Here is a 22359-nt window from a genome sequence, read left to right on the forward strand (position 1 = left end):
AAGTCTTGCACATGGGTGAGGGCAATCCCAAGCACAGTATTTGCTGTTGGCAAAAGCTGGGAAAAGAATGAATTGAGAACAGCCCAGAGGAAAAGGACTTGGGGGTGTTGGTTGATGAGAAGCTTAACATGAGCCAGTGATGCACCCTTGCAGCCCAGAAAGCCAACTGTGTGCTGGGCTGCAACAAAAGATGCGTGGCCAGTGAGTCAAGGGAGGGGATTCTGTCCCCTTACTCTGGTCTCCTGATATACCACCTGGAGTAATGTGCCCATCCCTGGTGACCCCAACACAGAAAAGAGATGGAGTTGCTGGAGAGTAAGAGAGCCATGAAGACAATGAGGGGGCTGGAGTACCTCTCCTATGAAGACATGTGGAAAAACTTGAGGCTGTTCTACCTGGAGAAGAGAAGGTTCTCAGGAGACCTTTTGGCAGCCTTCCAGCACATGAAGGGGCTACAGGTAACCTGGGGAGAGAGTCTTTCTCAGTGAGTGTATAATGGGCGCTGTTTTAAACTGGAAGAGGGTAGACTTAGATATTAGGAAGAAATCCCTAATGTGAGGGTGGTGAGACACTCAGGTTGCTCAGGGAAGCTGCAGATGATACACCCCTGGAAGTGTTCAAGGCCAGGCTGGCTTGTGCTTTGAGCAGCCTGGTGCCCCTGCATAAAAAGGGGGTTTGGAATAAGATCCTTTCCAAACCAAACAATTGTGTGATTCTGTGACCCTGCTTTCACAAAAACTGCTTAACTTAAACTCCTCAAACTTCTTAAAAGGGAAAGCATGTTCTCCTACTTCCTTTTTCTCTAGAAACATCATTTGATCTAACCCAGTTCTGCTAGAAAAGAGCTGATACAGTGACCAAATTTTGAGGAAAAAAAAAAAAAAAGTGAAATTAACTCCTTATTGAAGAATTCCAGACTCACTGAATTGATATATTGAACCTCCCTGATCAGCATTTTTGCCTGTCTGCTGCTGACTGACGCACTAACCCCACTGTCAAGTGCTCAAAATTTTCCTAATGTTGTTCCTGGATATGTGCTAGATTTCTGCCAGTTTTTTCAGATAGGAAAACTTTTTGCTTATGCTTTCATCAGTCTTCTTCAGCAACCTAGACCCCTCCCTTTCATTACATAGTGATGGCAGCTTTTCAAATGCTGCCTTTATATCTGATATATAGTAATGATTAGGAAGTGTTTTGCATACTATAACATTTTGTACACCATTAGGTCTATAGTAGCCGACTTCAATAATTTCTGCATTTGTTAAACAAAACTGGCAACATTATGTTCCTGAAGCTTTAGAGCAATGCTGCTTTGATGCAAGAGTTTGATCTACATGTGAACAATGTAAAAATGCCATAATTGTTTTCCAAGATTTTAATCTACCACAATAAAGTATTATTGTAATTTTAATAACTGAAAAATGCACGCAGTGGTTTTAATAGAAAGGCTAATGCCTTTGATAAGAGCAAATTGCTGTGTTAACTATAAACAGAGCATTAACTACTTTCTATGCGTTTCTAGAAATCTAGTGCAATCCAGGCAACTCAATTCAGCAGGACACAAACAATGTCATAAAACACAACTAGCTGAGCAGTTAAAACCGGTATTAAATTAACTTCCAAAAGGCAGCCATTTTGAGCTGTTTCAAGTATCAGATGCTTGGTGAGATAGTCTATGATGTCCTATTTAGGTAAACTGAAATGCTGTATTTTTGCAACTGTTTGCTATATATGACTGAGAATTTTTAAAAAAAACTATTATAAAAACATTATCTGATTACATAGATTATCTCTATTATCTGATTACATTTTAAAATTCATTTCAACTTTCCATTTTGCTTTTTCCTTCTGCTACTTTTCTTGCATCTGTAAAAATCCTAGTGTTTTACAAATATCGGAGTAACATTTTCTAAATAGAGTTCTACATGATCACAGGCATGTAGACTGGTACAGATCACCAAAGAGCAGCCAGGCAGAAAGGGAGCTGGGAGTCTGGATTGACAGGAAGCTGAACATGAGCCAGCAGTGTGCCCAGGTGGCCAAGAAGGCCAATGGCATCCTGGCCTGTATCAGGAACAGCGTGGCCAGCAGGTCCAAGGAAGTGATTCTGCCCCTGTACTCAGCGCTGGTGAGGCCACAACTTGAGTACTGTGTCCAGTTCTGGGCCCCTCAGTTTAGGAAGGATATCGAGGTCCTGGAGAAGGTCCAAAGCAGAGCAACCAGGCTGGTGAAAGGACTCGAGCACAGATCCTATGAAGAGAGGCTGAGGGAGCTGGGGGTGTTCAGCCTGGAGAAGAGGAGGTTCAGGGGAGACCTCATTACTCTCTACAACTCCCTGAAAGGAGGCTGGAGCCAGGTGGGGGTTGGTCTCTTTTCCCAGACAACTTTCAACAAGACAAGAGGGCACGGTCTTAAGTTGTGCCAGGGGAAGTTTAGGTTAGATATTAGAAAGAATTTCTTTACAGAGAGGGTGATCAGACATTGGAATGGGCTGCCCAGTGAAGTGGTGGACTCTCCATCCCTGGAGATATTTAAAAAGAGACTGGATGTGGCACTCAGTGCCACAGTCTAGCAACCGCAGCAGTGGGTCAAGGGTTGGACTTGATGATCTCTGACGTCCCTTCCAACCCAGCCAATTCTATGATTCTATGAATTCTTCATAGAAAGAAGTTTCCAAATGCCTGACTCAGGTGGTGCTATGAAATTTGTAAACCCAAAGCACTAATATTTAAGACAGGTAATTCCCAAGTGACACTAAAAAAAGTATCTCTTACCACTTGATGTAAAAGAATTCCACGGTCCCAGGAGAGAATTTCCTAAGAAACATGAAACTGTAATGTGCAAATTATTAACAGCTAGTGCTGTAAGCATCTCAATTAGGAACTGGGCATGAAGGGTTGGAAGCAATATGCTTCTGCACAAACAGAACTGGTGCACAAGAACGTACACACTCCGACTGAAGCTGCTCTCCTCCCTGCTGGGAAAAACTACTTCCTTTCTGACCAATCCTCCTCACTACATTCATGGTGCATTAGGCTGCAGATGAGTTCACATTTTGCCTTCTTTAGGGGACACAGTATCCTGCTAACAGGTTACCTTTTCTCTACCAAGATACCAGTTTTCAGGAAAGCTATGTGAACTTCACATTTCTGAGATGATCACCCCTACCAATTTGTTGCAGTGCTAATAAAGAGGCAAAACCTATTCCAAACCTCCAACTCCAAGGACAGACACCTAAACAAGCCACAAGATAGTATCTGCTGTGGTCCACATGAATAATTTTCCTCCAGTTAAAACTAAAACAAAAATACTTTTTGCCTAACAAGACATTTTCAAAGGTAATTAAAACTGCATATGAAGTATGTTTGGACAGCTAAATTGTTGATCTTGCCTAAATACCTTCCAGCAGTGAGAAGCTGGCAGCTGCATCTCAATTGAGCTATCAATCAAACAAACAAAACAGGACTCAGGAAATTAGCTTTATCTCCCACTCAGATATTAGGTTACCTGAATATACATAAGAACAACAATGCTTGCTCTGCATAGGTTTGCTGAGAGTAAATTTCTCAAAGACAAACAAAAGTACTCCTTGTGTGATTTGGTACATGGTTTTTTTTGTTGTTGTTGGGGTTTTTTTTCCCCCACCACCACTTTTTTCTTTCCTGGTATTAGAAGAGAACTATCTCATTGAGAAATATCTTGTTTTTATAGGCCTCTGATCTCACTTCTGAATTAGAGACTCTGTACAACAGTGTTCAGAGCTCTTAATGACAATTTTCAGAATAGTGCAGAATTAGAATACTGTTTATGATAGTCAGATGCGTTTAGGTGCAGTTATAATCAGATGTAAAAGATTCATTTGTACGTGTGAAATTATCTGCCGCAAGATACATTAAAAAAACCCACCCCTGGAGCAAGCATACATAACGTGCATGTAGAGATGCAGACCTACTAAGCACTCTTCCAAGAGTGTTTGCCTTCGCTCCATCTCTGCTTCACCTGTTCTGCCCAAAGGAAGAATTCTGAAAACTTGACCTTGCAGCTTTCAGGCTGCAACATTTAATGGTGTTTGTAAGTACAACTCACTTGGTGTGTTCAAAAGAAAGGCAGCAGAAGTACATGAACCAGAGCTGCCCAGGGCCTCTCTGTTGCACTTTAGAAGTGTCAGACAGCCAGCTTCAACACTGAGATACTCTTTCTTGCAGCATATTGTGATTTATATAGTACGTCACACATATGATCTACACTATGATCTGCATCATATATTAATATCAATTGGTTCATACCAGTGTTTCACAGTCAGCCTCCCTAAATACAGAACAAAACCCATCTAATGAGGATGTGTTCCTAAAGGCACACAGGCAGTGCCACATCTGCATAAAGTGATTTACTGCATTTTCTGTCTTAATACATAAACACACTAAGCTCAGGTCCTCTTTCCTGTCTCCACCATCAGGCACAATTGCTTAAGCCCACGATGATCACCATGTGCTATGCTAAAATCTTAAGCTTTCAAGTAGAGACATGAGTTACTTTCCAGAAACTTTCAAACATCTCTTCAGCCCACAAGCCCAGGCATGGCTTCTCAAATCTAAGCCTCCACCACTGCCTCGAAATTGAATTTGTTTTCAGGCTGCCAGTGTCTGGATGTCTGAACATCTGTGACAGAGGTCAACAGCACCAAGCTCCTCTGCTGGTACAGGCTCCCTCCTCGATGCTGCCACATCACAAGCCAGCTCTAGGCAGCCTGAGCAGCAATGCTTTTGCTTTCACTCTTGGCTGCTACCCGAACAGCCAACAGAGAGCCTCAGCTCCCACTGTGCTCCCTTCAGTTGTTAGTTGTGACTGAGTTACCACGACCCTCAGGAAAAACAGGGCATCACCTGGGTAGCATCAGCAGGGACTCATTACACATGAAAAGGGCTACATCTGGCCCCACTTCTCAGAGACCAGCAGCCTAGGGACCAGCTTCTAAGTCTTCTCCAGAGCAGCAGGGGCAAAGGGAACACAGAGTGCAGCTAACCTCAGGATGCAGAAGACGTGGTCCCAAGCCGTCACACTGAGGGCGAAGGACACTTTGCAGCAATCACTCTAAGAAGTGACAGGGCAAGGGTCTCCAGAACCTTCACATTACCTATTTACTCAGGCTGCCATTAGCTCAGACAGTTTGAGTGGAAAAAAATACAAGACCAAAGTCACAGCAGAACATAAACAAGGAAACTTCTACAGGTCATCTAAAAAATTTGAGTAACAGGAAGCAAGAAAAATTTCTTCACTCTCATTTTCTTTTTCAGAAGATACAGTTCTGGAAGATCTTTTGCGTGTGCTCTTGCACAAATCTTTGTATTTCCACCCATGCAGCAAGAGCCTAAATTAGTATTTCTACATACAGCATTAGGCAAGTTAGCCCTTGTCTACCTGGTGACACTGCAAGTTTTAGTGCTGCAATTCTTCATATTGAGGTATTTTCAGGGGAAAGCTAGATTTACAAAAAGCACCAGTCACAGAACAAAAACTCTATAGAGTTCTCCCAAATACAGAGAACTACCCTATACCTGTAAGCTTCTCCAAAAGGACAACCTCTGAGGTGTTCCTGCAACTACTACAATCAGACAGTGTGCAGTTACTATCTTAAAAATTCATCTTCCAACTGATACACATAAACCATCATAGAACACACGGCTTTCTGTGAGAAATCACAACTACTGTTACATTCAGGCAACTGCACCTTCAGGGATGTGAAACGCTTATGATACTGCTCACTGATTCACTCTCCCAGCCCTGATGGTGCAAAAGCCATTAGAGAAAGGTCACCAACTACCCCACTTTGATTTTTTTTGAGTTTACCTGCACACTGAAAACAACCTGTTTCTTGATGCACTAAAGAAATGCTTCCTTAAGAGAAGCTTAAAGACAGATGAGTAGCCTTAGAGATGACCTGTAAGAAACATTACTTCTCCATAGCCATTGAGTAAAAGGAAGCACTAGGACAACTTGGCAACAGGAATCTACGTTTAGGCGATGATAATAATGCAGGCTGATGTTTCGGAATTAAACTTGTATCCATAAGAAATATGACTAGAGAGCTTTACAAAGTATGTAGAAGTGTTTGGACAGCAATTTCACAGGAGGGGAATGACCAACTAAAGTATACAGAAAAAGATCACAAGTATCCAGCTTTGGATACTGTACTTCCTATCCTAATGCTTTACAAAGCAAGCGTACTCAACCACAGCATTTCTCCTTGATACATGAGTTTGCAAGTTTAATTCAAATGTCACAATCAAATAGAGATCTAAAATATTTCCACTTGTAACAGACCAAAAGCTAGACAGGTGCAAACTCAGTCATATTCAGAATACAGACGATAACATGAGCTCATGACCTGATCTGGATGGATGGCTGGCAACCAAAGTATCTCCAACAGATACCAGCCTTTAGCCCACCGGTGGCAGATGAGCAGAAGAAGGAGAAAGTCAGAGGCTATTTGGAGGACAGGATGGGTTTACTGAACTTGCTGTATATGCAGACACCAGATGCCTGGTACCTTTATCAATTTTTACATCATTTATATACCTGCTGTCCTTAATGAACCTTCATTAATGGAACAGCCATGTTTTTTGTACTGAATATTACCTAAAAGTGAAAGAAAAAGTCTTTCTGAAAGCTTTTCTAAAAGTCTAAAAGTAAACCTGTAGCAAGGATGTTAAAGTTTGGCTGTTTAGCTGGAGAACAGGTTAGAAAAATACCTGAGCGATGAAGTGAGACAAGGATGTGGAGCTATTTAGTCCTCTGCAAGTCTCAAGACAGGATTTTCACAGCATAGCGCTTCTTCAGTACACACTTCTCTGGACAATCTTTACATTACACATACCAGGAAAAACCCTGCAGCTGGTGAAAGGCTCCTGGAATCACTCCGAGGATAAGATCCAAACACGCTTACCGCACAAATCCTCCGATAATTTGCAATGGATGAATGGAGGGTGGTTAAGCGGTGCCTCTCGCACCCCCCCTCCCCTCCCCCCCCCCCCCCCGTCTCGGCTACCGCCGCTGTGTAGCCGCTCGCCATCTCGGAGCGGGGTTGACGGGCCCAGAGAGCCGTCCGGTTGCGGCGGTGACCCCGGCTCTGCACCACGGCGAGGGGAAGCCATGGGACCGGCGGGCCATAGCAGAGCCCGGGCATCACCTCGGTAGCTCTGCAAGGCTCCTCGCGCCCGGCACCATCCCCGCCGCCCCGGCGGCAGCGCCCGGGGCGAAGCCGGGACCGCACCCGCACCCTCCTCCTCCCCTCCGCTCACCAGCTGTTTCAAGTCCTCCTCGGAGAGCCCGGCGTAGCGGTACCGCTGCTGCTCGAACTCGTACCTCGTCGTCTTCACCACCACCGCCACCCGCGACGGCCGGAACCCACCTCCCGCCGCCCCCAGCCCGCCGCAGTCCCGCCGCCGCGGCGCCCACGGCCCGGCCCCCGCCGCCCCTCGTCCCGCTGCCGCCGCGCAGCGGAGGGCGATAAGGTGCCGGCGGACGCCGCCGAGCAGCGGCAGCCCCGGCGCCCTACAGAGCAGAAGGGAACGGCGGGCAGCTGCCCGGCTGGCCAAGCAGAAGTAGCCGTAGAGGAAGCTCCGTGCGGAGGACATGGCCCGGGCTCAGCCCCTACCCGCGGCGGTAGCCGGCAGCGGGCAGGCGGGCAGGAAAACTCCGCGCTGCCCGGCGGCTGCTGCCCCGGCTCTGAGGCGGCCTCCGCGCGCGGGCAGCGCTCGGCACACATGGCACGGCGCACCCCGGCGCCACGCCCCTCCGCGCGCGCAGGCGCCGCCTCCACCAATAGGGAAGAGCGTGGCCGGACACCCGCCCGCCGCGGGGGCGGGGCAGGGGCGGGGGGAGGTGCTCTCCGGGCGGGGCCGGCGCCGAGTGCGCATGCGCAGCTGCCCACAGACTGCCCCGGCCTGCGGATGGGGAGGGGGAGGGCGGGGTCGGGGCGGGAAGGAGGGGGGGGTTGGCGCGCGTCGTTCCTCCCGCATGCGCAGAGCTCTCCGTCCCCCTGGGGGCGCGAGGCGCGCGGGCAGTTGCGCGGCCGTTGGGCGGGTCCGGGTCCGGATCCGGGTTCGGGTTCCCTCTGGTGGTATCGCGGGTCCCCCCTGAGCACAGGGGTACTATCTGCAGCCCACTTCCCATGCTGACAGATCGTGAAGTGAGGGCTGATGAGTCGTCTGCATTAGGTGGTGGGGACGGGAATTGGTAGTAAGGCCACCGGGGGTCCTGGGGTGTGCCCCGGTGAGGCGTCTCACTGCAGGGCCGCCTCGATTCTCATTTAAACCGGTATGAGGGAAAAGCACAACAGGTCCCTGTGTTGTAAAAGGCGTGAATACTGCGTCTGGTGAGAATCTGACGAGAAACATGTAGTTTGGGTTATATTTGTTGTTGTTCTACTCTTAACTGCATTTACTCCGATATTTGAGGAAGAACAGAGAAACGTAGCATGGTGAAAGGCCGCGGGCCTGGGCAAAGGCGTGGGCGGCAGTGCCGTGAGTGAGTCTGCATTTTGCAAGCTCAGTTTAAAAAAGAAAAAAAACCAACAACACGGCATAATCCTGAATTACTCTTTAATACGGTAAGCCGGCTGTCTGGAAACACTGCGGGGTTTTTAAATCTTTAAGAACTTCCTTCTCGGGCATTGACTTTCAGTCAATTTGTATTTGTGCACCAAAGGTTTCGCTCCAGGTGTTGTCACTCCTTTCCTTGTGCCTGCTACTTCCCTGGTGAAGTCATGGCCTAGTAGCTGTGGGTAGGAGTTAAAAGCAGCATCTTTTACTTGCCTACAGGCTTCGTTTAAGAGAATCTTAGGAAAACGAGAGTAGCTAAAGCGATGCAGCCCTTCCCTGTTCTTGTACAGCAATACAAAAGCTCCATCCAGTCTTGACTGATGGGCAAGTAGGTTTTTTGTCTACTGATTAGCTTAGCCTTGAAGGAAACTATCACAAACCAGATCACCAGAAGAGTAATTAAACATAACTAATTCCCTTGCTAGCCAGAAAACAGCTCATTCGGTATAACGATTAACTTCTGGATTGTACAAAGCTGTAGGTAATAACAAGATCTTGGAGACCAAGAGGAGATAGGAGGTTTTCAAAATTTACAGCTCTGTTCTGGATGGTATCTATTTTAAAAATTACTTGACCACTGAGCTGTGCCTCTAGGATTCTGTGCTTCCATATATTACCTAATTATATTGTACTTTTCTGATCGTCGTTGGAAATACAAATCAGCTTCACCCACTAAGGCAAGCTTGAATATGGATCAGTATTTTACTCTCAGACCATACAATTTCCATGTTATGGTGTTTTGAATTAATCCCCACAGCAAGCATTATATCTTAATTAGCATTATTATTATCTGAGGCACAGAGCATGAAGGGATTCATTCAGGGTTTTCAAAAGGAAGTTTCCGATGGATTAGTGAAGAGTACACAGATCATCTGGTACACCATTGTCTATGTGGAAAAAGGTTTAAACTTTCCATAACACATAAAATAGGGACTGTAGGATGCTACTCAGAGTTTCCATCTTACTTGGCAAATGTACCTACTTATAAAATGTTCAATAGACACTGAACAGGCAGCATGTAACCTCTCTCTTCCTACAACTTTTGATTTGATCACACACCTGGTACACAAGAACAAGACAGTTCTTTTGTACCTTTAACACTTATTTTGAGGTATATTCACTCTGGGAATACATACAGTATGTATGTCTTCCCAGTCTGGGACATACAACATGTCTTCATGCCCCATCTTCAGTGACTTCAGAGCAATATACCCAGCACATTGTGGGACAGATTAATTCATACAGAATTAAATTAATAAGGACAGTCATTTTAGCCCAGTGTTCTTATGGGATACACATATGCAGCCAGGGTGAACTCCCTCTGTAATGACTTTCTAAAACCCTGGCATACTACAACCAACATTTTTTGGGCCACAGAGTACTCAAAAATTCCTCATGGCAACTGACACCTCAAGACTGCAGGAAGGAAAGTGCTTCAGAAAAATTCCTGGTTTAGCCACCAGGGAATTGTAATACAGGAGGTAAATTTCAAACACAAGTCCACAGAACACCAGACATCTCTCACTCCACATACATAGAGTTTTAGAGTGGACTTAAAAAAATCCCAACACTTATGTAATAACCTTAAAATAATCCATTCCATGGTACAAAACAATGTAACTGGAAAAATTTCCATGTTAACACTAGATTATTCCTGAGTCATTAAACTAGCTTTAAGAGTTGCAGTGCATGGCTGTACCAGCAGTTTTAGGTAAGAAGATCTGCAAATGTAGCCTTTTGTTCGTCCAAAAGAATGCATGTACTGATTCTAGTGCATTTATAATCTAGGACAACTTGTTGATTTCTACTCCTTATTGCAGAAGAATACATTCTTGTAATCATTTAATTAACCACCGTTTATACAGTTAACTAAACCAATCATTTAGATTCTCGAGACTTTCTTTCCATGCTCCTAAATGCTACTGGTACCTGAAAGCAATAGTGCTCTCTGTGCTGAAAATTATTATGCTATCAGTGGTAGATGCATTCACAGAGGAAGAGGTAAACAGACCATCATGGTAACATTTCACAAAACCTGAGTCCTCAGATTTTGAGCCCAGCTGACTACAGCTGTTAATTCTGATTATTCAGTGGAAAACTCCAGGCTGATGCTCAGAGAATACATCGCTCATGTGACATGTCAGAATTTACAGGATGAACACATTCGCAGGTATAGTCTCATGGAATTTCTGATTCCAGGTTCTATTCATGTGTGCTTGCATTTTGCTGGCACAAATGTGCCCTCATCAGTGATTATGTAGTTGTGTCATATAATTTGCTTCATAAATTCCAAAATAGAGGAGGTTGCTTCAGGAAGAGCAAAATAAATGCCGTTATTGCTATAAATGCAAAATATTGAAAATTTTTCATACAAAACTGGTGAGAACAAGCAAGCTTTTTTTATCCAGATTTTCACCAGACCATGTTTTAATTAACAAAAATTTACTTTTCTGCTTTCCTTCCCAGTCTTTGTTTATGCAAAGGAAACTACACCATCTGTAAAGACGACTAGCACAACTGACTTCAACATGACCTGCCCAAGTTTCTGGGTCACCTGCCCTGGTTTGGGTCCTGCTCTGGCAGGGGCTCAATAATCTTCATAAGCCCCTTCCAACTCCTGAGATTCTGCGATTTCATAAAAAATCTGAATATACTCAAACAGCTGAAGACACATTATTTTGAAAGAATAGTATTTTTGAAGATTACTTGGGAATCTGAACTCTACTTTTTTAGACAGGCATTGCTGTAGGAGAGGCAACATATGCTGATTCTAGGTTGTCCTGACAGCAGGCCCCTGTGGCAGGTCCTCTAATACCCATCTTGGGGAATAGAGGATGCTCTTCCCCTCTCTGTGCAGGCTGTACAGGCTGTCAGTAGCACTGAAAGCAGTATCAAATGTGCTAAAGGTCTTCCGTGTAATCATTCATTCAATAAAGACATTACCAAACTCTTAACTTCACAGTCTGCCAAAAGCAATTCAGAGGTCACAAAAGATTGTGACATAGAAACCTGAGTGACAAGATTTAGGAAGAGATAAAAACACCTCCAGAAGCTTAAACAAGCCATTTAGGCTACACCATCCAAGTGAATTTCCCCAGAAACTCATACTTTTAGTGGCAAATATCTGCATCTGTATATTAGGAATTGATAGATTCCCTCCTTTTGAAAATGATTACTGCATGAAAATATGAGCTTTTTATGTTACTTATTTCTTAGAAACGAATGGCTAAATAAATATCATTCACCTGGGGTAGGGTGGGGGGAAAGCAACAACAAAAACAAACAAAAACACACAGAAAAGACAAACCACAAAACAAACCACCCAAAACATAGAAGAACATGTAACTCCCCAAACAGCAAAATTAGTGATGTCTCATTTCACATGGATTTGGGCCACATCCCAACACCCCTCTTCAAATCTATGGTAATCCCAGACACCCATCCTTTTATGGTTTTCCTTTCTTCTCCCTCCCAGTAAATAATGCAACACATTCAGGATAAGGAATTCAGCCCCACAAGTCTCAGAGAAAATCCCAAGTTTTCCCTGAAACTGTTTCCTCAAGAGGTACCTTCTTCAGAGTCCAGTCACTAAACGACTGCCAATTCTCATAAAGAACTTTGTTTTTAAACTTTCTACCTCGCATCCAATTACTCTTAAACTGAGCAGTGGGCTTGAGATAGATCTGGCAGATAGAAGGGTGGGGTACACAGCTATTTAAATCTTGTTTCCTTAGGAAAAGAGACATAAAATTCTGCAGCATGGAAGAAACTGTCTATAGGAAGCTCTAACTTGAACACAAAATAAGGCAGACAGAACACAAAACAGACAGAAATTAAAGCTAAAAGAAAATTATTTATTGTTTAGGCATAAAATTGTTGCTCTGTCTGTCATAAAATGACACACTTTACATTTTAAAACCAAGTTAATATATTACATATTAGCATACATTTAGTCTTGAGATACAATGAATTTCAGTGCATTGAGACTGAACAGAATAAATAAAGTATTAGGATCTGAAGAGTAAAAATTCATACCACACATACATCTGCACATACATGGGTTTATATGTTGTGTATCACCACATTATGCAAACTCTCCAATAATAGTTATCTCTTTTGCTCCCCAGCTTTTAAGAATGTGTGTGCACATAAGCATGTGTTAGTTATACATTTGTGTATCTATGTAACAGGCTTGGGAAGAGGCAAATCAAAAGAGTTTATTTGTGAATCATCATAAACCTGGTTTTTCGTGCTGTGGGAGCAAGTGACAAAGTTCAGTCCCCATGTCTGCAAAAGTTCTCATGTGCCTGCTATGGAGCACTCCTTCCTTTTGCCAAAAACTTTACAGCTGCAGTAGAATTTAGAGGGATATCATGACACTCAGGTGCTTAAATCCTGTTTCACAGTAGGCTTTGATTATCAGGACAGACTTTGAAATCAAACTGCATGCAGTGCATAGCCAGCTGAATTCCAGGACAAAGTTATCACTGTGACCTGTTGCAAAATACATAGGGCTGCTGTGTTTTACAACTACTGAATTTCTTATAACAGAGCTTTGTTCCTGACTGAGAGTTGCAGCAATGAAATACAAATGTCAGTGATGAATATATTTTTGCAGTCAGGCATGAGGCTGGCAAAAAAGGACACAGTCTTCAGCTATTTGTGGAAAGGAGTTTTGTTACCAGCAGAAGGAAAGGGCAAAGAGAATCCCAATGGGACACTTTTTGACATTGGATCTCTGTTGTGAAGCACTCCCCTTTTTGTGCATACAGAAATCCAGTCCCTCTTAAGCTTACTCTCATCCAGGTGTGAAATCAGCATCAGGCAAGTTCTAATCTTGGCAGGCTATTTGAGATTCATTGAAATAACAGATGCTAGTTCAGCTTCATCTGGATGCTGAGATGGCACTGAGAGTTTAGGAAGAAGCTAGTATTCTTCCAGCTTCATATATATATATATATGTATATATATGTATTCAGATGGGACAATAAGTGGTAATTTGACTCTTTGGGTGTGATGCATCTTTTAAGATTCAGAAATGGCTACAATTACCCTAATTATAAGGAGTTCAGAAACTGTTTAAGCTCTGAGACTGACAATTTTTGGTAACCAGCAATATACAAGGGAGAACAGAACTACAGCAGAATAATGATGTATTTTCTTTATCTTCTGAGAGAATTAATAGGAAACAGACCATAATTGGTGTCTGTACTGTCCATGGGTTTTTGAGTGATCTTACAAATCTTCATTGACAGGTGGCATTAGAGTGAATTGATTTTTTCTGATTCCTCTTGAGAATGGTTAAGTTGAAGGCTTGTGGAATGACTTTACAGAGTGACTGGGTCTTTGGTACTGTTGGGATTATTGCACATACGAGGATGTGTAACATTCAACTGTTTCAAGGAATGATGCTGTTCAGGGACAGCTGCATCTGAAACAGAGGTAATCTCAGATAATTTCACACATTTATGAGAATCTTTTATGCAGATATGCAGTAATAACACATTGTATGACCCTTTTGCATAATTCCAATGGACAATTAACAGTGTAAGTGCTTGTTCTGTGCAGCCAAGATGTTCATGAGTACAAGCAGATCTTAAACCTCATATGCTCCTTAGAGCTGGATTACAGGTCTTCATAGTGAATTTTCCTGGTCCATACAGGTGTAAGAGCTGATCATGCTTTGCCTTTTAGCAAAACACTGCAACCAGTATACAACTACATGTATTTCAAAACAAACATTTCTAAAAGCTTACAATGAAGGCTGGTATCTATAGCCCTTGGTCATTCTAACCTGCCACTCCCATTTCTGATTGAGTGTACTTACAAACAGGATGCTGAATAACTTCCTGAATGTACTTTTAAAATAACAGATGAAAAGTAACCAATATCTTCTAAAGTATATTATTATTTCATGCTTATGTGTTTTTTCCATCAATATAATGAATACACATTTATTCCAAATAAACTTTTTAACTTCAATAGTGGTGTCTTAATATATTTAATTCGAAAATCTGAAGCCTTTGTAACACTTCTTGTTTATGGGAAGCCATATGTCATTCCTGTCTCAGTGCAAAGCAGGCTGACTGGAATCTTCAGAAGCAGACCTTACGTTCTTTCTCAGTGTATTAAACTTAAGCTTTCCATAAATTTGATCTCTGCTTAAAATTTATATAGCAAAATGCATCTGATTTCCTCCCTTTTGGGACTGATGAGATCCCAGCCATGCGGTTGTAAGCTCTGGTAGGTGTCACAAGCAGACTACTGACCGCGTGTGGTTCTATCTAGAATGATCTGAAAATGAATTTTTAAAAATTCTGCTTATTTGAGCTTACTCAGGTTTTCAAACAATCTGGTATTTCATAATACCAAAGTGGTGGGTTAAAGTTTGGCTATGCTCAGTTCCTGGTTTAGGTAAATACCTACCTAGATAAGACAGGATTATTCACAAATATTTGAGCATGTGAATAGTGAATGAAGCCTGTGACCCCTCATGCCAATAAAGACAAGCACATAAGCACTAAGGATACAGGTGTCTAGATAGGACAATGTGTCTGGGATGCAAAGCTCATTGATCATGATAAAGTACCCAGGGGTGCTTTTGGTGTGTAATATCTGTGACTAATCTGTGAAAAGCAGATGTAGCTGACTAATGCCAACCTCATAATGTCACTGTCTCAGTATATGCTTAAAAATTTCTGCTACCATCTGGCCACTGCTAAACACTTACTAAGTTTTTAAATTTTTGGAAGGTGAAATTAAAGGCCTTGAGTTTGCCAGAACATTATATATGATTTCCCCCCTCTCTTCTATGTCACCATTTAAAGCCAATCAGAGAGCTGTTTTTCTTCTCTGCTTAAATATTACTGGTATCTACAGCACAGAATATGGAAAATTGGACTACAACTCAGAAGTCAATTCTTAACTTTTCCTTGGTTTTAATTACTATCAGGTATTTGTGTGTTAGATTTATGGCTTGGAATACTTAGCAATAGGTCAGAATTTAAATTAAACTTACAAGAAATATCAAACAAAGACAGCAGTTTTTCAGGAGTTCCTATGATATTGCTGACCATTAGTGCCTTTAAGAACTTCAGAAGCATTTTACTTAAAAATGAAAAAAAGTTCTTGTAACATTTTAAATCAGATGACAAATCCTAAGGAGGCCAACATGGGAGGTACATGTCTACTTGTATATTGGAATAGAAAACTTCTCTAGAATAAAACCAAGGTTGCACTTCTATGACATGATAATGTCCTGCTCTCAATCCCAAAATCCATGCAATTCTTGACAGACCCATATGAGACACACTGTGTCTTCACACACTATTGTTTCTCTTCAGGTCTATGGCTACAGAAGGAGACACAGGGATTTACCTGGTTCATCATCATTATACATTATACATGATACATCAGTGAAGTAAGACAATTTATGCATGCGTATCCTTCAATGGAAATGAAAGCATGAAGATTAAAGCTTAGAACAAATGCTTTTAGATATGCAGGGTCTGATCTCTTTCATCCAAATAGATATTTCTATGCTGGTATTTAAAACCAACCTCAGTCTCTTCAAAACTCCGGAGGGTGTATTTATCTTCCTGTTTTGGAAATGGGGTTTCCAGTGACAAGCATGTGAATGTCTGCGTGTAAAGTGGCAGAAATCTGTGCAAATTGAAACCTCTTGGCACAGAACAATTGAACAGAGAAAGATGAGCAAGAAATGCTAGAAGGCATTGAAAAAGCACTTGAAATGGATTATTAAGTAAGTAACTGGACATAAATGAAAGACAGATGTTTAAACTAAAGGTCAAGAAAAAAGAGCAAATGACACTTACATCGCAGAATTTGTTTGCTGGCTACCATCTGAATATTTGCATCAGAAGTCTCTGTGAATCAAAATAAATATTTAACTTGTAAACATGTGCTCCTACACAGCTTGACATTCCTTTTTTTTAATTGTTTGGGTTTTTTTTAATCATCAATAATTCTGGAAAGAAATCAAGCTATATTCAGAGTTATCAAGCTATATTCACAGTTTCAGGTTACCATAAACTCTGTGTAAAGTCAATAGAGATTATTTTGTTCAGGGAGTTTTCAGAGCTAAGAATTTTCCAATTTCCTAGAGAGAAAAAGCATTTGTAAGAGAATACTTTATAAGAGAATCAGGCTTTGTCTAGAGCACAGAATGATACTGAAATGTAGTTAAACAACAATTAATGGGAGTAAGCACCATAAGCTGCAGTCTGTTTGCCTCTAGAGGAAAAAATACCTGTTTCCTTAAGCAAACACTCGAAGCTGTTACTCATATGTGACTTGATACTTGTTGAACAGTTTATAAGGAAGAATTTATAATGATAGTATGTTACTCAGTTGGAAAAGGAAACATGCCCTACCTAGTCCTATTAGGAAAACAAATGCAATTGGCAGCTCCTGTATCCACTGCTCCTGTATCCACTGTAGCATCTTGGCAGAGGCAAATGAATTTCCCCTGGAAACTTGACTTGACTTTTGAAGCTAGAATCACTTTCAAGTCTGACAGCACTTTCTGTCTTACTTTCTGCAAGTGTGACCCTTATGTGGGGTGTATTAACAACTTCTGGAGTAGGATTAAGTCAGCAGCTTGTCCCCTTATATCTTGTTTTAGTTGCATGCTTTACTTTGAGGAGCCTACATTTTTGTTGGGTTGAAGAAATCTAGGAAAACCAGTGTGTAAACTTTGAACTGAAAATTTCCTAGTGAGGTCATTGTTACAGCTGATCAAGAATCAGTATTTCAAATGAAGTTAACCACTGCATAATAAATACCTTCCAAAACACTATGTGCTTGAAGCTGTTGGTAACTACCCATGCACTGGTGCAAATGGACTCAACTTTTGCTTACTCAAATAACAACTAATTGTCTCACTACCTCTAGTAATTTCTACCTAAATATTCTAAAGAACTTGTTACATAAGTGTTGACAATAATAACATTTCTTAACCTGCAGCCTTTTGTCAAAGTTGTATTCCATAGCTCTAAAGATGTGCAGATATTGTATCTGGCAAAAGCTTGCATTTTAACAGTAATAAATCAAAATACTAAAAAAAATTAACTTCTTCCAACTGAAAGGGGATATTGATAACAAACGAAAGCTATAGTCAGCATGGAAGAAAAATAAAATAAAATAAAATAAAAAAAGTACAACGGTCATTGCTTACAAGAAAATACCCCGGAGCATTCCCATTAAAATTTCTGCTTACCAGATCCATTGCTGCTCACTTGAATTATTTTTTCATCATCATCATCATTGCTATCCCAGCTTAATGGCTGAAAAGCTATTTCTGGCTCTGCATCTCCTTGATTAACATCTGGCTCCTGCTCAGCAAAGCTTCGCAATGCCACAAGGCGGTGATGTATTGCTGCATACAGGTATCCAGTGTCTTTTGAGCTTGCCTGCAGAACATAAAGTGTATACAGTACAAACTAGCTGAGAAAAATTTATATTTTTCACACCGATCCTGACTGAGAAATTTTCAAAAGTAATGAGAGAACTTTATTTTGTCCTTATTAAGCGACACAATCCATTTAAGATTCACAGTAAATAATTCATTTCAGAAAATAAATACAAATGTCAAGTTTCTTTCAGTGGTCTGAGTTATAAATGTGTACCTCTTGAGTATTCTCTCTATAGTTACAAGAAACATAAGCTTAAAAATTATTTCCTCTGAAAAATGTCTCTGTACTGAGCACTTGGTAGTCCTTCCACATAATTCCTTCATGTGATTCTAAAAGTAATAAAGTACTGAAATGTCCATATATGTATTGCCTTTTGGTTTACAGAATAGACAAGGATTTAAAAACCTAACTACAAAAATTATTTCTAATTATAAGATTTAAAGATACCATGAATTCTGGTGTTATTTTTGAACAGAAGATAAGGATCATCAAGAAGGGTATTGAGAACTAGACAAGGCAGCATTTTACCAGTACATGAAACCTTTGATCAGCCATGTCCTGAGTACTGCTCTGCTCTGGACATCACATCTCAGGGATATAGCACAATGAAAGAAGGTAAAGAGAAGGGCACAAAAAGTGATAAAGGTGTGGTGCAGCTCATGAAGAGTTGACACTCTTCAGTCTAAAGAGAAGGATGAGAAGGGGCTATAACTAAGGTTTTCAAAATTCTAAAAGTAGTAGATGAACTGAATATAGTACAACTGTTTATCAGAACACACAGTGCTTAATGAAAGCAGTAGAGGATCAGCATAATGCTTGTTCATAGAGTTCCTATGTTCTGGAGTTTCTATAAACTTCTAGAATTTGCTGCACTGGTGGCAGTGAGAACAAACAGTGTAAACTAAAAACAACAGGCCAAAATATTGTAATAAAAGCTTAAAAAAGAAATAGAAAAATTCAGGGAAAAGCATTTTATAAAATAGATAGCAAAGGAAACAAGTAGGGGTGCATGCTCTCACATGCCTAGCATGACCTTCATGGGCACTGGTTATTGATGAGTTGAACAGACAATAGAAAGTGCCCATAATCACTTGTGCTTCCTAACAGCACTGAGTACTTCTTACATTCTTATGAAGCAAATCATCTTAGCACAGTGGGACTGAATGTATATGGTCTACTGTAGCCCAGTTTTCCACTTCAGTGCATTATATGGAGTGATTTCTATCTTTATCACTTGGCAATAGAAGAAAGATACCTTCTCTGAATTGGAATGACATGTTTCAGTGTGTACAGGTGTATGAAATTGGGAAGCACCAGCAGATCAGGCTTGCCATCTGGGCCATCAAACAATTCTCTCCCTACAGCCATGCAAAGAAGAAAGCAGTTCAGAGTTGTTCAGGTGTCTCACCTACAATTGCAGTTCTCAATGGACAAATCTGAGCTCTCAAGATAACATAACATGGGTTTCCCGGAAACACAGAATCAAAGCCAGATTTTCTCTGTCACTTTAATCTAATATGAACTCCAGCTTTTGCCATGACTCAGTGTGGACTTGCTTCCATATGTCCTCTGATTCCTCATTTCTACATCTCCAGTGTGCCAGCATCACCATTTAGAGTGATCACAAGTGAATAAACTCAAGCTAAAAAACTAACTTAGCGAAACTGAACAAAACCACACAAATTCCTTCTCTGATCTGCCTCACTCATAGCCAATGCCAGTTCCAGTGCCATCAAAAGCAACAAGGGAGAAAAAAGCATGAGGGGAAAGGGCAGGATCAGCACTGTGTGCAAACCTGTGCAAATACTACAGGAGCAATCTAATGGAGTCTTGGGTACTGCCTTCTTTGTAGTCAGTGCCATATGGCCCTTCTTAATAATTACTTTCAATAATATGTCTGAATCAAACGGGTCAATCATTCATGTGGCATGAAAAAAGCAAATTTAAATGGCAGTTAAAAATACCTGCTTTGGGGTGTGGGATAACACTTTTAAGTCATTGCATAGTAAAACACATGTAACAGCTAAGCCAAGCATAAACTCGCAGAACATAAAAGGCCATTTGGTAAAATTAAATCTTCAGCAAGTCCTCAGAATTATAGGTGAGGATTTGGATATGGTTTCTATCTCTTGCTTACCTGAATTAGAAATACTTGAATAGAGTGGTCTTCTTGGTCTGTTGCAGTGAAGCACAGGCTCTTTCTATTTGCTTTTTTTATAACCATTTGATCCCAGAGTCGGGTGTTGAGAATCAGTCTCAAGCTGCCTTGATTTCGCATAACTGAAATAAGAAGGTTTAAATGGTAAGTTATAGAATCATAGAATCATATAATAGTTAGGGTTGGAAGGGACCTTAAAGATCATAATGATCCAACTCCCCTGCACAGGCAGGGACACCTCCCACTAGACCACACTGCACAAGGCTTCATCCAACCTGGCTTTAAACACTTCCAGGGAAGGGGTATCAACAACCTCCCTAGGCAATCTATTCCAGTATGCTACTACCCTTGTGTTGAATAATTTTTTTCCTAATATCTAACCTAAATCTACCTTCTTTCAGTTGAAAACTATTGCCCCTTTGGAACCACCTTTATTTTTACTGAAGCAGTTTTCTGTACCACTTGCATGGAAACAGCATTTTCATTAATTACTCTTTTTAATTTGGCTTAAACCCTCACATGATGCTATTTTTTTTTTAATACCAAATATATTAGGTTTCTTCCATACATATGGTATACAAAGCAAATAATCTGCTGAAACTGGGCAATACAGGACAAAAAATAAAGGCATAATAAAATCAACATTCCAGAAGTGACCTGAAACTGTGCTTCTGGAAAAGCAAAATTGACAAAAACAAAATTGTCATACTGATGACTGAGCTGAAGAGACACTGCAGTAGAAATGTGCAGAACCTACCAAGAGAAGCAAGCATGAGTGTACAAACTAAATTAAAAGTGCCCACTTTTTAAAAAGATCATCAGCAATTTGACTTAAGTAAAACTAGCCAGTTTCAGATGTTCTGAAATTAGCTTATTCTGGACAGCAATAACTACAGTTATGTAGTGTTTTGTGTATGTGTTACTTTGTTATTTAACTCTTACTTAGCCTTGACTGCAACATGCCACCCTTATTGATAGATGTGTCATTAAGCCTCAGTGATCCTCTGCCTTTTTCAGTCCAGGTTAAAGTAAGCTTATTAAATACAAAGAGCTTGCAGTTGATCTGAAAGAGAAATACAGCATGGAAATTGACAGCCAGTGTTATTTCATTGGCTCTAAAACTTGATGTTTTTAAAACTTTTGATATGTCTTTTAATAAATTTATATGCATGTATTTGAAGATAGATATATAGCTATATGACAACTGTTACTTAAAACAAAATGGCTCACAGGTCTGGGCTAAACTTTCTGCTAATCATGGAAAGCATTCTGCATGAATCCCAGTTTACTTTTTCAATTACTTCACCTTCATTAACTCTTCCTCTGTGATACCACTAACAGAGCTGACCATGCTGCAAGTGTTCAATTTCCTCACTCATTAGAAATGTTGGGCAGCCCAGGATACCAGTATCACTACTACAAAGAGTGCTGCTCCAAAGAGAGTAAAACCTACATGTTCTGAAAAGACAAAAGATTGAATCAATGGTAAAATAATGTACCTTTCCATGTTCAGATTTTAAAAATCATATACATCATTGATATTTTCAAGAGTTTGAATATGAAGAATACCAATACATCCTGCTATGCCAGAAAGATAATTGTATCTTAGATTAACTATAAAACTAATTACCTTGAGAACACATTGCACTTTTTTCTGGAAAAAAAAAATTGTTATAAAAAATCTTCACTCAAATAATCTCCAATTTTTAAGTTTTAGTTACTGCTTTTATACTATATATATCCTTATAAAGTACAACTGTAGGATGAAGTTCTGAAGCAGTCACTGAAAGGGAATATAAAGCATGAAGGGAGTATAAAATGAGCAAATATAATATGAAAACGAAAATACTACCCTACAAAAATGGGCTAGCAGAGGCATGTCTTGAAAAAGTGAAAATTTAAAATATAAATTGAAGTTATTTTCAGATTTCTGCAAAAGACCAGATATTCTTTTCAACAACAAAACTGCTCACCATCAAAGCTTCATGAAATACACACCTGTAAGACATTGTGTTCTGCTTCTTCTCCAGTTATAACTTCAACTTTATCTGGCAGAATTTTCTCCGCTGGCTTGGAAATGCAGGCAGTTGCTGATTCAGTTAGTGTTGCATTCCTTAACAAAGCTGTTTCTGTAGGGAAAAAAACAAAAACAAAAAACAAAACAAAA

The 22359-nt window shown here is 40.8% G+C and overlaps 2 protein-coding genes across 6 annotated transcripts in view; both read right to left on the bottom strand.

Annotated features, from left to right (window-relative positions):
- NADK2 (NAD kinase 2, mitochondrial) overlaps window positions 1-7798 on the bottom strand; it is a 31207-nt gene extending 23409 nt beyond the window's left edge. For both annotated transcript variants that reach the window (XM_071730367.1, XM_071730366.1), the window contains exon 1: window positions 7299-7798. In XM_071730367.1, coding sequence (XP_071586468.1) covers window positions 7299-7634 — 336 coding nt within the window. In that variant the 5' untranslated portion in view covers window positions 7635-7798. The remainder of the gene's footprint in view (window positions 1-7298) is intronic.
- Window positions 7799-12433: 4635 nt separating this feature from the next.
- The window catches only part of RANBP3L (RAN binding protein 3 like), a 31530-nt gene continuing 21604 nt past the window's right edge, over window positions 12434-22359 (bottom strand). For 2 of the 4 annotated variants that reach the window (XM_071732161.1, XM_071732158.1), the window contains 5 exons: window positions 22191-22321; window positions 21135-21255; window positions 20172-20314; window positions 17839-18031; window positions 12434-14031 (listed from right to left, as the gene is read on the bottom strand). In XM_071732161.1, coding sequence (XP_071588262.1) covers window positions 13928-14031; window positions 17839-18031; window positions 20172-20314; window positions 21135-21255; window positions 22191-22321 — 692 coding nt within the window. In that variant the 3' untranslated portion in view covers window positions 12434-13927. Of the gene's footprint in view, window positions 14032-14807; window positions 16487-16562; window positions 16720-17838; window positions 18032-20171; window positions 20315-21134; window positions 21256-22190; window positions 22322-22359 lie in introns of those variants that run through there. The other 2 variants (XM_071732159.1, XM_071732160.1) reach the window with 2 other exon arrangements.

The sequence above is a fragment of the Heliangelus exortis genome, chromosome Z, assembly GCF_036169615.1.
Source record: "Heliangelus exortis chromosome Z, bHelExo1.hap1, whole genome shotgun sequence".
NCBI classification, from domain to species: domain Eukaryota; kingdom Metazoa; phylum Chordata; class Aves; order Apodiformes; family Trochilidae; genus Heliangelus; species Heliangelus exortis.